The 16322-nt window shown below is 40.0% G+C and overlaps 1 protein-coding gene across 1 annotated transcript in view; it reads left to right on the top strand.

Annotated features, from left to right (window-relative positions):
* Window positions 1-16322, top strand: part of adarb2 (adenosine deaminase RNA specific B2 (inactive)) — a 788873-nt gene that overhangs the window by 735358 nt on the left and 37193 nt on the right. Inside the window, exon 8 of the mRNA XM_039753536.1 lies at window positions 15461-15642. Coding sequence (XP_039609470.1) covers window positions 15461-15642 — 182 coding nt within the window. The remainder of the gene's footprint in view (window positions 1-15460; window positions 15643-16322) is intronic.

The raw sequence follows: 16322 nt of genomic DNA, 5'->3' as shown, positions 1-16322 counted from the left end.
CCAAAGTTCTTTAGTTGTTCAACAGGTCAGTTCTCACTTTGCTTTCATTAAATGTGTTACATAAATAGGAAGATTCCCCATTCCTCCCCATACATTTCAGTGAATTTTGAAAGGCTGTGTATGTGAGTGTGTCCTGCAGTGGACTGAAACCCTGTTGCAGAAAATTCTCAGTAAGAAGAAGAGTAAAGAAGAGTCCTAAGTCATTGTTACAAATGAAATCCAAAATGGACATCATTTATTACAGTTAGCCAGTGGAGCCTAGCCATGTGAGCGGCAAGACTCTCCACAGCAAGAATGGTTAGTCTTAAGAGAACAGCTTGTTCTATCATTTACACCCCTCTACCCTGTACCATTAAGTACCCTCCAAAGGTCCCAATATAGTTAATTAGTAAAAACCTTAGGTAGATATCTGGTTCATATAAATAATACTTCTTATATGTAAACTGTTATCAGAGAACAAAGTATAAAGTTAAATGAATTACATGATCTCATCCTCATATTTAAATGTGTTGGTTCAAATAATGTTAATATGTCAAGTTAAACAGCCAGACAGTTATCAAGTACCTTTTTCTTCACACACCCTAAACTTCGCCCAGGGTTGGTTTCATCTGAAGCTGCCAGATTAGACTCCTGTTTGCACAACCTGTGACTGGATTTGACAAGATGAGTGAGTGGTGGATGGATGATTGATGTAGAAATGGGCAGCTTGGTGACGCAGTGGGAGACTTGATTGAAAACCCTGGTGTGGTTAGTGACTGTGTTTATATGTATTTTTCTCTGGGTTGTCTATTTTTTCTCATATGTTAAGTTGATCGATGAATCCAAATTGGCTTTGTTTTGCTCTGTGATGAACTGGCAATCTATGCCTAGGTGTGCTTTGCGATATGTTTGTTTGCTTTCTTACATCTAGTGATCCCTTTGTGGACTGTGGGTCCCTTGTGTCTTTGACATCAGGTTGAGCAGGTCCTATAAATAAACGAATAAATAGAATGTCAAGAGGTAAATTTTCAACTGCAAGGTAGAAATAATTTTGGTTCTTTTTCTAATCGCTCAGCATTATTAACATAAATATTGAATACATTCATTGCAGTTAGGATTCATAATAGATAGTAACAATATTTCACGACTTTCCTTAATTAAAATGTACAATTATTTTTCTTGAAGATCAGGCATGGAGTTCGTATTTTGCTTTTAACAAAACCTCTGACACAAACCAAGAAAAGTGGCATAGATCTGTATTTCCTCTTCCAAATTAATTTTGCTTTAACCTCTGACCCCTTCACCATAATTCTATGTCAGAACGGGACAAGTGCAAATCACCCTGTAGCAAGGCTACATAACTTGTCAGTCGGGTTGGCCTTCTGGACTGTCCGTCACTTTATAATGTGGCTGGGAGGGCGTCTATAAATAGCCCTTCAGGCACTTTTGAGGATGACCCAGTGCTGGGAGGATCCCACCCAGTAAATATTCCATGTTTCCATAACAACCGAGAGGGGAAAAGATGTTTTGGCGGGAAACTTTTTCTTTTTAAGGGGAATGGCGGATCAAGGAAGGGGGAAAAAAAAAGGAAGGAAAAAGGCTGAAGGCAAGGAGGCGACTATATACGCTTTAAGAAACATCAGGATCTGACTTCACCCAGGGACATCTGCTATTTGTGGGAGGCCACCCTGAAGAAATAATCAGTGTGACGAATCCCCTAGAAGAGGCCAGGGTCTGGTATTCTCCAGGCGTTCCCGTTTGGTGAGTCGGACTCATGAGTGCGTTTCTTCGTGATAGCCAGCGGAGAAGCCGTTTTCGCCAGAGGACTGAAGGTTTCTTCTCCATATATATGGGCTAGGTTAAAACTTTCTTTCTGCTTTCTCTGAGAACAGTTTTTTATTTTTCTTTATTGTCTGTGTCAAACCAGGGGACATGATTTGGCCGCAGAGGAAGGGCGTCTGGGGAAGTGGGATCACAAATGAGCACTCAGGCACCAGGCAAGGAAATGTAATCAGCAGTTTTCAATATATTTATCAGTCCCACTTTTTTTCTGATTTAGATTTTTTTACCAGTTATTTAAGGGCGTGCATAGGGGACAAGAGGGGCAGAGGACCAAATATGGTAATGCTATTTTATCCTTCAAATATCGTCCACTTTCCTCTCGGGTGATGAAGTGTAGGAATCGCGTTCCCGTATTGGGCAATTGCTATAACCCTTTGGTCCCCAGTGGGCTTTTTATCTGACATTTTATTAGCACTGCCACATTAGAATGGCTCATATGTATAGAGCCTTGCAAAAATACTGAAGAGTGTGTGGCTTTCTGAAGCTGATTTACAGAGATAAGCAATGAACTGTGTGGCGGTTCAGTAACAGAGGAAAAAAAAATAGAGGAAATGTCCTGATATGTTACTTATGAGTTAATAAAAATTATCCACTGTTTAGAATTTTACAAATTAAATTTACTTGAGGAAATTTGCAAGTATCGAAATGCCCAGCAGATAATATGAATTAAATATTTAGGCAGTATTGAACTGGTAAGATTATATTAATTTACATATGCAGTTCTAAGAGACTAGAAGCTCAATTAGTGTTTAAATAAATAGATCTAATTTTGAATAATTAAGACTATTACAAAGCAAGATTTACATCCGGAAACTTTCATGACCCACTCCCCAGAGAAAACAGTAACAAGAGCACATCCAAGTAGAGAAGCAATCTGCAATTTCAAGCCATGGCCATCCAGGTAAAGCTACTGTGAGCAACATGATGGAACCTCATAGAACATTTCATTTTGTAGATTCGTTTTAGCAAGTGTCAGAAATTAATTACACAAACCAGAAACCAGCTTACCTACCTAAAGTAGTTTATAGTGTTGGCTGGGAAGAATTTTTAATCTTATGTTTTCATGTTCACATGGGAGTGAGCTTTCGAATTGAAGACATGGTTTTTGACCAATGAATTAGGGAAAGAGGCGGGTCTTCAGTTCAAACACTCGATCCCTTGTGAACACATTTTCTCAGTGTGCACTGCTCTGATTTTCTATGTGTATTGAACAATATTTGAGCAACCAGTGCATACATTTTGCCCACTGTGAGCATACGAATGAATGACTTTTAACATGCAGATTATGTGACACAAGTTAACGTAATATTTTTTTTCACGGATATTTTTACATTGTCCAGCTAATTTTTCTCCATGAACATGAGATTTTTTTCTCATTTATCACTACAGACCACATAGGCTAAGACATATAAAAAATATATCAATTTTTCGGTTTAGTATTCCTTTAAGACTAGTGGAGGTCGATTGATCAGGCAAATTTTCATGATGGGACACAAAAAAATTAGAAGTCAAAAGAGAGTTTTAATTAAGAACTAGAAATTCCTAACCAAAGAATTTTTTTTCTCCTGCATGTAAAAGAGAAAAAAAGACAGTTGGTTTTTAGCACTTCATCTATGGAATGCATTTTCAAAAGCAAAAAAACAGGGACAAGATTTTGTTTAGCAAAGTAATGGAATGACAGAGATCATATAAACTGGTATAAGTAGCTGTTTTTGTCACTTTTATGTAGCTCAAAGGTTGTGCTAACCACCTACCGAATGAGATTATTCTGCAAAAGTTTTCACTTATTGTGTGTGAAATGATGCAAAAGGCACCACAAAAAGGTTTGGGGCAGCCACCCCGTATACTTGAAAATTGGTTTTGAAAGAAAAGCAAAAATATGAGCAATCGGCCTTCACAGACACAAGTCCAAAACAGAACTGAGGTAACAGACAAAACATGGTAGTTTTAAAGCCTGACAGGGGAGGTGATGTCATCTGGAAAGGAACCGGAAGTGAGGTCATCAGGCCCGGAACCGGAAATTATGGCATCGGGCCAAGGCAGAATTTCCCGTGGTTGGTCTGCAGAGGAAAAAGAGAAAGGATCAGTGCACTCTGCCACCCCTGGTCCAGCACAGAATTACCCTCTTTTGAGCCCTTTAGCTGCCTCCCATGCGCATGCGTGTGACAAGTGTTTGGTAGTGCATGGTGGAATTGACTTATGAAAAGCAAAATAACCACAACAAGCCAGCAACAAAGTTCTGGTAATTAATTACCCATCTGCTAAATGGTGTGGGCATCATCATACAGGCAAAAGGTCAGCAGTCCACTCTAGAAATATCAAAGTTAAAAAAGGAAAAAAATCAAGGTCCAGAAATAGAACGATTTACAGAAATTTATCCAAAAGCATGATAATCAAAAGGATCGCTCAATGACTGAGAAATTTGTGATTATAATAAGACCAGAAATTAGCAAATAGCTGACTAATTGAAGTTGCCTGACAACAGCAGTCAATGTCCTGATATTTGAAAGGTCTGTGATCTTTGAGTAGAAGACAAAAGTAAGACTTCTCATGAAGAGAAGCACAATAGTCTGAAAATAAGAGAAGATGACACTGTAAGGTTTATGGGATACCTATACTGTCAGTTTTACATTATAGTCATATCTAGTAAGGCCCAAGGGTGTCAGAGTGGCATTTCATGTTTTGTATTGCATGCCTATTATAGAACACCAGTAACGGCGTACTGCATGATAAGGTGCAGTGAATACACTTGACTTGAGCATTCCTAGTTTTCATACTCTTTTTCTGTCTCTGTTTAGCATTTATTTGCTCAGAAGTTGATGTGCTTGCTGCTTCCTGAGCAGCTCTTCTTTTCTCCACCGTAGCGGCCTGCTGCTTCTCTTCTTTCGTCTGTAACTTTTCCGGTTAAAACTGATTACGTTAGTTTTTGTGTTGCAATGACTTAGTACGTTTTCTTTAATTTGTCACTTAAATTGGCACTTAAGTCTTCAATCTGCCTCAAGAATGATTAGCAAGGGTGGTAGGGAATGAGAACGGCGCCGATACGCATGCACCGCACGGGCACCCTGCTACGCACTGCCGAGAGTTGATTCTACAATAAAATAAAATATAAATTAAAATAATAATAAAAATCATCACCCTGAATGCGGATAGTAGACATCACGTAGTATATGTGTACCAAATTTCAAGTCAATAGATGAAACAGTTTGCGAGCTACAGGTGATTTAAAATCCTGGACAGACAAATGAAGAGCCACGGTAGCGTATTATATAAGAAGATTCTTTTGTTGTGCTTTTTTGCCAAAAAAAAATCTACATTTTTTAATGCTCGTGGTGGTATAGTTCAAGTTTAAGTGTATGGAATAACAATTACAGTACTAAAAAAAAAGCATACATAGAATAATATATAAATATTAGTGAAACACATAGGCCTGTGGTCCTAAAATAAAATGCTACAAGAGACTACATATAAACAACAGTAAACTCTCTGTTTACAAAAATAAAAACTTAACACCTGATTATGAATTCTGATCATATACTGTATAGTCCATGTTCTGGGGGATTAGCAGTAGATGAGCTTGCGGGAAACCGTGCTTTTTTGAATTTCCAACATATATCAGGTCATAAGCTTTTGATTAAGACCAAGATCAATGTTCTAGCCACATTAGTTTGTGAGTAATCTTATGGCAGATGGACAGACATTAGTATTTTAAATATGTAGTGTAACAAAGGCGCTATGTAGGCATCTGACTCGACACAAACTCACGCCAGAGGCACGTATAAAAATAAATAAACTTTTATTTTTCTTCACCTGTGGGGCACTTCTTCGTCATAATCCCCACAGGCACAACACAGTCCCAAGCACAAATAAAGCACCCAAAACACTCTTCTCCTTCGCACCACCACTCCTCCTGCAAGTGTAGTCCTCCTCCTCCTTCCGACTTTGTCCATTGAGTGGTGGTTGCTGGGTGCTTTTATAGTCCATCCGGTTGTGGCGAACACGCTGCCCATACGGGCTCAGGAGTCCCAGCTGCAGCACCCCCTGGCGGCGCCTGAAAGACCCAACAGGGCTGCACCCAACTCCAATTCCCATGGAGCCATGTGGGAAACCGAGGCACCGCTCCAGAGGGGCAGCCATCTAGCGTCCAGAGTGGAGGTATTACACTGTCCAGGGCTGCTCCCCCTGAATATACTGTGAAGGGACGTCCCAGCTGAGCATGGACCCCGGCCGTCTGCCACAGCAGATATATATTTATACTAGCCACAGTACCTGTCAAAAACAGGCAATAGAATAATTAAAAAATATTTGGCCTACGTGTACCTTCAGCTCCTTTCCTCTGTGTGTGTGTGAATGTCTCTTCACTCCCTATCACGAGCATGTTCCTGTAAAGCCTGTTTCTCTGACTCCCTCATTATTTTACAGGCTCCATTCTCACCTCCTGTCCATTTTAATACTTTCCATGTTAGAAGGTGACCTTCAGCATGCACCTTTACTCCCCTTATGTGTCTCAAACTCACACGTCCTTTCCTTGATTCACCAAAGCCAAACTGACCAATGACACCAAAGTGAAACTGACCAATGAGATTGCTCAGAGGGACTGGACACACAGACCATAGTGTTTCATTTTATATATATAATTTGTTCATATAATTACATTTATTGCTCAGTGTATATATATATATATATATTCAAGAACATATGCATTATTGTTCTCATGCTGGCTGTTCAGTAACCTCACAACTTCTGAATAGAAACTGTCCGTGAATCCATTGCTGTACACATAAATTGTGTTTTATCATTTAGCAGAAGGCATGAATAAGAAAAATGACCGTTCAGGATGTCTGAGGTGTTTAGTAAGCCTGTGTGCCTGTCTAAGCTAATTTGTGTTATATATGTCCTAAAATGCAGGCAGCTTCATGCAGTCAACCTGATTTCCAGGGTTAGGTGCTACACGTAAATGCAGTGACAGGAGTTATAAATCACTAATCACAGGCAGAGCAAAGAGCAACCAGTCTAATGCAAATTAGCTAACTGAAATGACCAAAAAAAACATGAAACTAATAAGAATATCTAGACCATAATAAGTAATAAAAAAACTCCTATTTCTTAAGCATTGATATTTGTAGTACATACTGTACAGTTCGATTACGCTTTACATGATGGTACAGTGGATAGCAATACCTGGCTGGAGTCCCTGGTCTGGCCACTGTCTGTGTTGGTGTTCCCCAGGCATTCTGATTTTTTCTCAGAGGTTTGTGTTTATGTTAGGTTGATTTTCTGATAAAATGTGTTTACTTACAGATGGTATGATGGTAAAGTTGTTAGTGCTACTGCCTCACCGCTCCAAAGAATCTGGCTGATTTTCCTGGCCTGGTCACTGTCTACTTAGAGTGTGTATAGTTTTTTGCCTGTGTGGATTTTAAGCAGGTATTTTCCTAGTGCATCCCAATGTAACGTGCATTACACTAATAGCAGTGCCTTCATTGGCCTACATCTACGCTAGAATGTACCATGTGATGAATTAGATTCAATCAAGGATTGGCTCCTGTCTTATTCTTATGTCTTGCATTGGCCTATACTGGAAAAAAAGATGTGAAAAGACTGCATGAATAGGTGGAAATTAAGAATAAGATTGGGACAGAGTTGAGGACCTTTTTTCATAAGAATCTATTGTTTTTTTCAATTGAGGGTTGCATGATCTAAAAATTATTTTAGATGTAGTTCATCTTCTCTAATTTAAATCCTCCACCAGGTCCTAGAATGCTAACTGAAAATGAGACACATCTGAATAGCAGAAAGTCTCTTTGAGTGCCTTCGTTTCGTCTCCCCGATGAACAGCCACTTCTGTCACAGTAGCCCATGTGTGACTTATCTCTATCTGAGTTTTGTAAATAATTTTCAAGTCTAAATATTTGCAGACAACAACTGTACAACATTCCAGCACTATTGCCCAAATTACTGTTACACTTTATTTTCATCATTCTGCACCTTGAACATTTATACACTTTGCCTGGTTTTGTTTGCAATCACTATCTGATTTGTTCATTCTGCCCTGAAACTGCTAAGGCCGCTTTTTTTACTAGTTTTGCCATTAATCATTTCCTTTCACTATTGGGATTTAGAGATACACTTGCAATGGCATTTTACTTCCTCCATAGTCTGATTCCGCTAATTAATGTTACAAATGAGGAAGGTGACCCTACCTAGAGGTGCCCTGAGTCACTTGTTTCCTTTTGCTTCAGTACTTTTTGTTCTGTTTAATAACAGTTTCTCTAAAGATTTGGATGGACTTTAAAAATAAAATAGCGAAAGACCAGTTATGATAAGATACTGTGTGTGTCTGCGTGCATGTGTGCATGTGTGTGCTTAGGGAATCAGTTGATCAACTTGAACAATAAGTAGTCAGCAAATTACCACGACTGGTAAGGAAGAGTGGTAGTGTCTGGTCCATAGCCATTCCTAGAATACAAACCAGTGGGCATCATTAATAAAGGCAAGAACCAGCTGTCTACACTGAATTTGGTGAAGGGAGATGGATTGAGTTGTCTACTGACTCTAGATCATCTGGTCCTGTTGGCTAGTAACTCTTTTTCTTGGAAATGTGGGTAATACAATATGTGATCTGTAAATGTTACTTGAAAATAAATCTTGATTTAAACAAACCTTGTACGTTATGTCTTGTGCTGGACTGACAAACTGTCCAGGAATCTTCCCGAAGTGTGTGTAAGGGACTGCAGCCCCCAGGACTGTAAATTACATGTGGGTTTGAAAATAAAAGGATGGATGCTCTATTTTATTATCACTGATTTCTTTTTTTAACTTCCACAAGTGGACCACTGCCACATGCCATATGAGGAATCGAACTGCTCTTGACTTCTGGCTTCTGCTGGTCCAGCCATTATATTATTCTGACTGAGCACAAAGTTGGTTCTTCATCCAGCCGGCCAACCCATTTGTCCTTCCTTTCTGGCCTCCCATTTGGATAAGAAACTATCTCGGAGAGACACTTTGAAGTCCCGCGAAACTACTAGCAAAGCGGATAGGGGGCAAAATTGCTGTAATGGAGTTTAAATTGCTTGTATGCCAGGTCTGAGCTAACATTAAATAAAGCTGTGGACATCGCGAGATCGCACGAGATAGCACAAGCACAGCTGAGAAGCTTTGATACCGGGAATGCCTGCTAAACATCTTAGACTCACGAGTACCGATTTGGGTTGTGAACACTTCAATGAATGAAACCTGTTATCTTTACAATGGTTGACAAACACGGAATATAACTTGAACACAACACATCCTCCAAATACGAACCTGATTGAAAGAAATAATGATAATCAAATCCTTGATGACAGCAACACTCATAACAGTGACAAAACTATTACATTGGTATATATATATATATTAACATACTGTATATATATATATATATATGTAGATATGTATATATATATGTGTATATGTAGACTAGCAAAATACCCGCGCTTCGCAGCGGCGAAAGTACTGACTTAAAATTTTTATTAAGAAGAAAATTAAACCTTTTTAAACTGAGGGAAAATATGCCAATAATTATTTGTTAAGGATCTCTTTGTATACCACATTTTGAGTTCGGCCCTCCGGTTGTAATATGACCAAGCTGTGCACTGAGCTTACTCGAGCATGCAATGTACAGTTGGCCATGTGAACTGTAATCTTGTCTCAAATCTCACAGCTTGGATTGCTGCTGTCATAATCGGTTTGAGTTTCATGGTTTGTTTCAATGACGACAGTATTTGCAGGACTTGTGTTGAAGTGACATTCGACATCTGTCAAGCTGTGTAAGCATACAACCGGTTTCATTGATAACTTCACATTAAGCTTTTGAGAGTTTAAGCATTCATAAACATCAAAGTGTCCACTACTGAAATCGTCACCTGTGAGTCTAAGATGTTTAAGAGGCACTGGCAGTTGTCGAAAGGTGTAAAATATTTGGCCATTTCGGTACACTTGAAAGCGACAACTGAACAATTCGGTGGCAGCCATCAACTCACATGCAGAACCATAGGTGAAGGGCTTAAGCATTTCACTCTTCTAGTGCTCCTGTGTAGTATAATTATCTCCTGTACCGTCATCAGTCCACACCTTGAACTTGTCCCAGTCATTCAATACATAAGACACAATGTTCCTCCGGATATCAAGAGAGAGCCTGATATGGCTGTGCAATATGTAACACAGAGAATGGAAAAGGTAGGTGCCATCTCCGGGCATGGAAACCACTCGGTAAGTGACAGTTCTTTGATCAATGGTAATCACCTCGATAGACATGTTAATGGGGGTACGGTTGGAATGATAAAGGAAATGGGTACCTGAACAATGTAAAGTAAGTCTAAAATACCTAAACAATAACTATAATCGTAATAAACAAACAATAAAACAGCGGAAAAGCCGTGGATTAAATTAAAAGGCTGTAGTTATCAGCAGTGAGACGTGAATCCCGTGGCGAAGCAAGGAAGGTAATGTAGAGACCGGAGCGACGGACGGCCTTATATAGGCAGGCAGCCAGCCAACAACGTGGGAGGCATTGGGATGGGGGACTCAACGCCGCCTCACACGGTGACCGAGCTGCAGGCTATGGACGTATAAATGTAAGTCGGATTCAGTTAGCGTTGGTATCCCGCGTACCAAATTTCTTGAAGATGAGCACATAAGTAACAAAGACCGTTGAAAAGTTCAATATGGCGGCTGACAGTGGCGTCATACCACCGAAATAAGTACGTACATTGGTTTCGGTTAGCACAGGGAAAGCCGCCTACCAAATTTCGTGAAGATGGGGCCATGAATAAGAAAGTTCAACATGGCGGACATTGTTGACCGTTATGTGTAGAATTTCTAAATGAAACCTGCTTAACTTATGTAAGTAAGCTGTAAGGAATGAGCATGCTAAATTTCAGCCTTCTACCTACACGGGAAGTTGGAGAATTAGTGACGTTGGAAAGTTCAATATGGCGGCCGACAGTGGCGTCATACCATCGAAATAAGTACGCATACATCGGTTTCGGTTAGCTCAGGGAAGCCGCCTACCAAATTTCGTGAAGATGGGGCCGTAAATAAGAAAGTTCAACATAGCGGATGTTGTCGGCTGTTATGACCATTACGTGTAGAATTTCAAAATGAAACCTGCTTAACTTTTGTAAGGAATAAGCCTGCCAAATTTCAACCTTCTACCTACACGGGAAGTTGGAGACTTAGTGATGAGTGAGTGAGTAAGTGAGTCAGTGAGGGCTTTGCCTTTTATTAGTATAGATATATATATGTATATGTGTGTGTGTGTGTGTGTGTGTATATATGTGTATGTATATATGTGTGTATATATATGTATGTATGTATGTGTGTGTATGTATGTGTGTAGATGTATGTGTGTACTGTATATGTATGTGTGTATATATGTAGATATGTATATATGTATATATATCTGGATGTATGTGTATATATGTATATATGTAGATATGTGTGTATATGTGTATATTTATATATATGTTTATATGTGTGTGTGTGTGTATATATATATATACACTCACCTAAAAGATTATTAGGAACACCATACTAATACGGTGTTTGACCCCCTTTCGCCTTCAGAAATGCCTTAATTCTACGTGGCATTGATTCAACAAGGTGCTGAAAGCATTCTTTAGAAATGTTGGCCCATATTGATAGAATAGCATCTTGCAGTTGATGTAGATTTGTGGGATGCACATCCCGGGCACGAAGCTCCCGTTCCACCACATCCCAAAGATGCTCTATTGGGTTGAGATCTGGTGACTATGGGGGCCATTTTAGTACAGTGAACTTATTGTCATGTTCAAGAAACCAATTTGAAATGATTCGAGCTTTGTGACATGGTGCATTATCCTGCTGGAAGTAGCCATCAGAGGATGGGTACATGGTGGTCATGAAGGGATGGACATGGTCAGAAACAATGCTCAGGTAGCCTGTGGCATGTAAACGATGGTCAATTGGCACTAAGGGGCCTAAAGTGTGCCAAGAAAACACACCATTACACCACCACCACCAGCCTGCACAATGGTAACAAGGCATGATGGATCCATGTTCTCATTCTGCTTACGCCAAATTCTGACTCTACCATTTGAATGTCTCAACAGAAATCGAGACTCATCAGACCAGGCAACATTTGTCCAGTCTTCAACTGTCCAATTTTGGTGAGCTTGTGCAAATTGTAGCCTCTTTTTCCTATTTGTAGTGGAGATGAGTGGTACCCGGTGGGGTCTTCTGCTGTTGTAGCCCATCCGCCTTAAGGTTGTGCGTGTTGTGGCTTCACAAATGCTTTGCTGCATACCTCGGTTGTAACGAGTGGTTATTTCAGTCAAAGTTGCTCTTCTATCAGCTTGAATCAGTCGGCCCATTCTCCTCTGACCTCTAGCATCAACAAGGCATTTTCACACACAGGACTGCCGCATACTGGATGTTTTTCCCTTTTCACACCATTCTTTGTAAACCCTAAAAATGGTTGTGCGTGAAAATCCCAGTAACTGAGCAGATTGTGAAATACTCAGACCGGCCCGTCTGGCACCAACAAACATGCCACGCTCAAAATTGCTTAAATCACCTTTCTTTCCCATTCTGACATTCAGTTTGGAGTTCAGGAGATTGTCTTGACCAGGACCACACCCCTAAATGCATTGAAACAACTGCCATGTGATTGGTTGATTAGATAATTGCATTAATGAGAAATTGAACAGGTGTTCCTAATAATCCTTTAGGTGAGTGTATATATATATATATATATATGACAGCAACACTCATAACAGTGGCAATACAATTACATTGTCAATCATGTTACGTTATTTTTAAAATGTTTCCTTTTCTTTTTCATTACTTCTTTAACACACTACTTCTCGAAGCGTGGGTATTTTGCTAGTATATATATATAAACTGCTCAAAAAAATTAAAGGAACACTTTGAAAACACATCAGATCTCAATGGGAAAAAGAAATCCTCCTGGATATCTATACTGATATAGACTGGGTAATGTGTTAGGAACGAAAGGATGCCACATCGTTTGATGGAAATGAAAATGATCAACCTACAGAGCCCTGAATTCAAAGACGCCCCAAAAATCAGACTGAAAAAATGATGTGGCAGGCTAGTCCATTTTGCCAAAATTTAATTGCAGCAACTCAGAATTGTACGCAGCACTTTGTATGGCCCCTGTGTTCTTGTATACATGCCTGACAACATCGGTGCATGCTTCTAATGAGATGACAGATGGTGTTGTGGGGGATCTCCTCCCAGATGTGGACCAGGGCATCACTGAGCTCCTGGACAGTCTGAGGTGCAACCTGGTGGCATTGGATGGACCAAAACATAATGTCCCAGAGGTGTTCTATTGGATTTAGGTCAGGAAAGTGTGGTGGCCAGTCAATGGTATCAATTCCTTCATCCTCCAGGAACTGCCTGCATACTCTCACCACATGAGGCCAGGAATTGTCGTGTACCAGGAGCCACTGTACCAGCATAGGGTCTGACAATGGGTCCAAGGATTTCATCCTGATACCTAATGGCAGCCAAGGTGCCTTTGTCAAGCCTGTAGCGGTCTGTGTGACCCTCCATGGATATGCCTCCCCAGACAATCATTAACCCACCACCAAACTGCTCATGCTGAATGATGTTACAGGCAGCATAATGTTCTCCATGGCTTCTCCAGACCCTTTCACTTCTGTCACGTGCTCAGGGTGAACCTGCTCTCATCTGTAAAAAGCACAGGGCACCAGTGGTGCATCTGCCAATTCTGGTATTCTATGGCGAATGCCAATCGAGCTGCATGCTGCTGGGCAGTGAGCTCAGGGCTCATTAGAGGACATGGGGCCCTTGGGTCACCCTCATGAAGTCTTTCTGGTTGTTTGGTCAGAGACATTCACACCAGTGGCCTGCTGGAGGTCATTTTGTAGGGCTCTGGCAGTGCTCATCCTGTTCCTCCTTGCCCAAAGGAGCAGATACTGGTCCTGCTGATGGGTTATGGACCTTCTATGGCCCTCTCCAGCTCTCCTAGAGTAACTGCTTGTCTCCTAGAATCTCCTCCATGCCCTTGAGACTGTGCAGGAGACACAGCAAACCTTCTGGCAATGACACGTATTGATGTGCCATCCTGGAGAAGTTGGACTACCTGTGCAACCTCTGTAGGGTCCAGGTATCGCCTCATGCTACCAGTAGTGACACTGACTGTAGCCAAATGCAAAACTAGTGAAGAAACAGTCAGAAAAGATGAGGAGGGAAAAATGTCAGTGGCCTCCACCTGTTAAACCATTCCTGTTTTGGGGTCATCTCATTGTTGCCCCTCTAGTGCATCTGTTGTTAATTTCATTAACACCACAGCAGCTGAAACTGATTAACAACCCCTCTGCTACTTAACTGACCAGATTAATATCCCATAAGTTTCATTGACTTTATGCTATACTCTGATTAAAAAGTGTTCCTTTAATTCTTTTGAGCAGTATATATATATATATATATATATATATATATATATATATATATATATATATATATATATATATATATATATATATACACACAAGGGAGGAGAGTCAAGCTAAAGTTAGAAAATGGGATTTATTAGAAAATGGAACAAACCTTAACAAAACTGATGTATGCTGAGCACTGTATAATAAGTAACACCAGATACAATTTGGCCCTGCCCAGGGTGGCCTTACAGCCCTGACAAAAACAGTGAGAGAAGTGTCCAACTAAAGAATAAATTCAGTGTAATAGACAGGAGTTGAGCCCAAACATGAAAGGTAAACATGTTAACTGTTATACTACCATTCCACACTGAAGGCTCCATGTTGCCCCAAGCTCCTACTAAAATCGTTGAAATTACAAAAATCGTTACCGGAACCATGTGATAAATTGCAATTCAGTGGCTTACAAAAGAAAGCTGTTCCTAAAATCAAACAAACAGAAATTATGCTTTAAAGATATGGAGATATTACTTCTTTTTTCCATGAGACAAAATGTGCAGCAATGGTAGCAGCTCCAGGAACAGTCAGAAATTAATCTAACATAGCATGTTATACACTGCTTTATCCAAGGGTTGCAAGAGACTAGAGTCTCTCTTGGCAATAACGGGCATAAGGCAAGCACATGCTAGAGGCACAAAGACCTGCCCGACTTTGAATCTTCAATTAACCTAATGAACTTGTTGTTAGGATATGGGAGGAAAAACAGGTGCACTGGGAGAAAACCGTAACTGAAACAGGGAGAACATGTTCAATCTGCGCAGACATTCCTTGTCATCTGAGGTAGGAGTGCTAATCTGCAAGCCACTGTACTACTTCATAGATATACTGTACATTGTATCAATAAATAAAAAACAAACAAAAAAAGAAACGAAAAAGCAGTGCACATGCAAAAACTCTTTAGCTTTCATATCAGAAATAAATGTAACTATAATTATTATAGACAAGGATGTCACTGGTGAGACACTTGCACAGTCCTTTAGGGTTTATTAACCAGCTGCCGCTAATGCAGATTTGTCAGCATGTCCAGGAGGGATTTACCAATAGACGGACAAATAGTCATTTTTTTCTGATGTGTTTTCTGAGACTAAAATCATTAAATCCATCAGTGGTTTATCTTCCTTTTCTTTCAGATGGAATGTCCTCGGTATCCAGGGATCTCTCATCAGTCATTTCACTGAGCCCATCTACTTAGACAGCATCACTGTGGGAAGCCTTCACCATACTGGCCACTTTGCAAGGATAGTAAACTATCGGTTAGAACGTATCAGCCAGTTACCAGCAACCTATAGACATAACCAACCACTGCTCAATGGTAAGTTTGCTACATACCTTTATAAAATAATAAAGAACAAAGTTGCATTTTTGATTTTTCAATCTCATTTATTTCCAGAGTTACTGGATATAGGAGTATATGCAGTATAGAGCACCCCATTATATGAAGTGAGATCACAGTCTTTCCTAGGATTGCTGGTTTGCAGTCCATTAAATTCTTATTTTTTTTCGCAGAGCCTTATTTCTGCCTTAAATTGTCCCTTTCTAATGAAACAGTACAATTTTCCTGACCGCTGTTCCAATTTTCCAGAATTCAATTGTAAGAACTTTGGTAACATGTTCTGTTTTACAGATAAATTCTGAATCTTAGTGTGCAGATTTTGCTCCTTCACAACCTTGCTGACAATAATCATTGGGTGATGACCACAGATATCACAAAGCGAGTTGATGGTAGTCAGGATTGTGATTGTGTGAGTAAGGGAAACAATATAGAAACAATCTAGAGAGTCAGACCGTGAATTCGTAACAGTATATTCTGAAATCCACTTAGTCCATTTCAAGGTCACAGGTGCTGGAGCCCACCCTAGCAACACTAGGTGCAATGCAAAGTAGCAAACTGTCCAGGACGAGGCACCAGTCCATTTTAAAGCCTTTTCACGTACATACGTACGTACATACATACAGTACACAGACACTCGCACAGTTGTAATTTGGAATTGC

This window comes from Polypterus senegalus, chromosome 5, assembly GCF_016835505.1.
Source record: "Polypterus senegalus isolate Bchr_013 chromosome 5, ASM1683550v1, whole genome shotgun sequence".
Taxonomy (NCBI): Eukaryota; Metazoa; Chordata; class Cladistia; order Polypteriformes; family Polypteridae; genus Polypterus; species Polypterus senegalus.
This window is presented reverse-complemented; position numbering and strand designations above follow the sequence as displayed.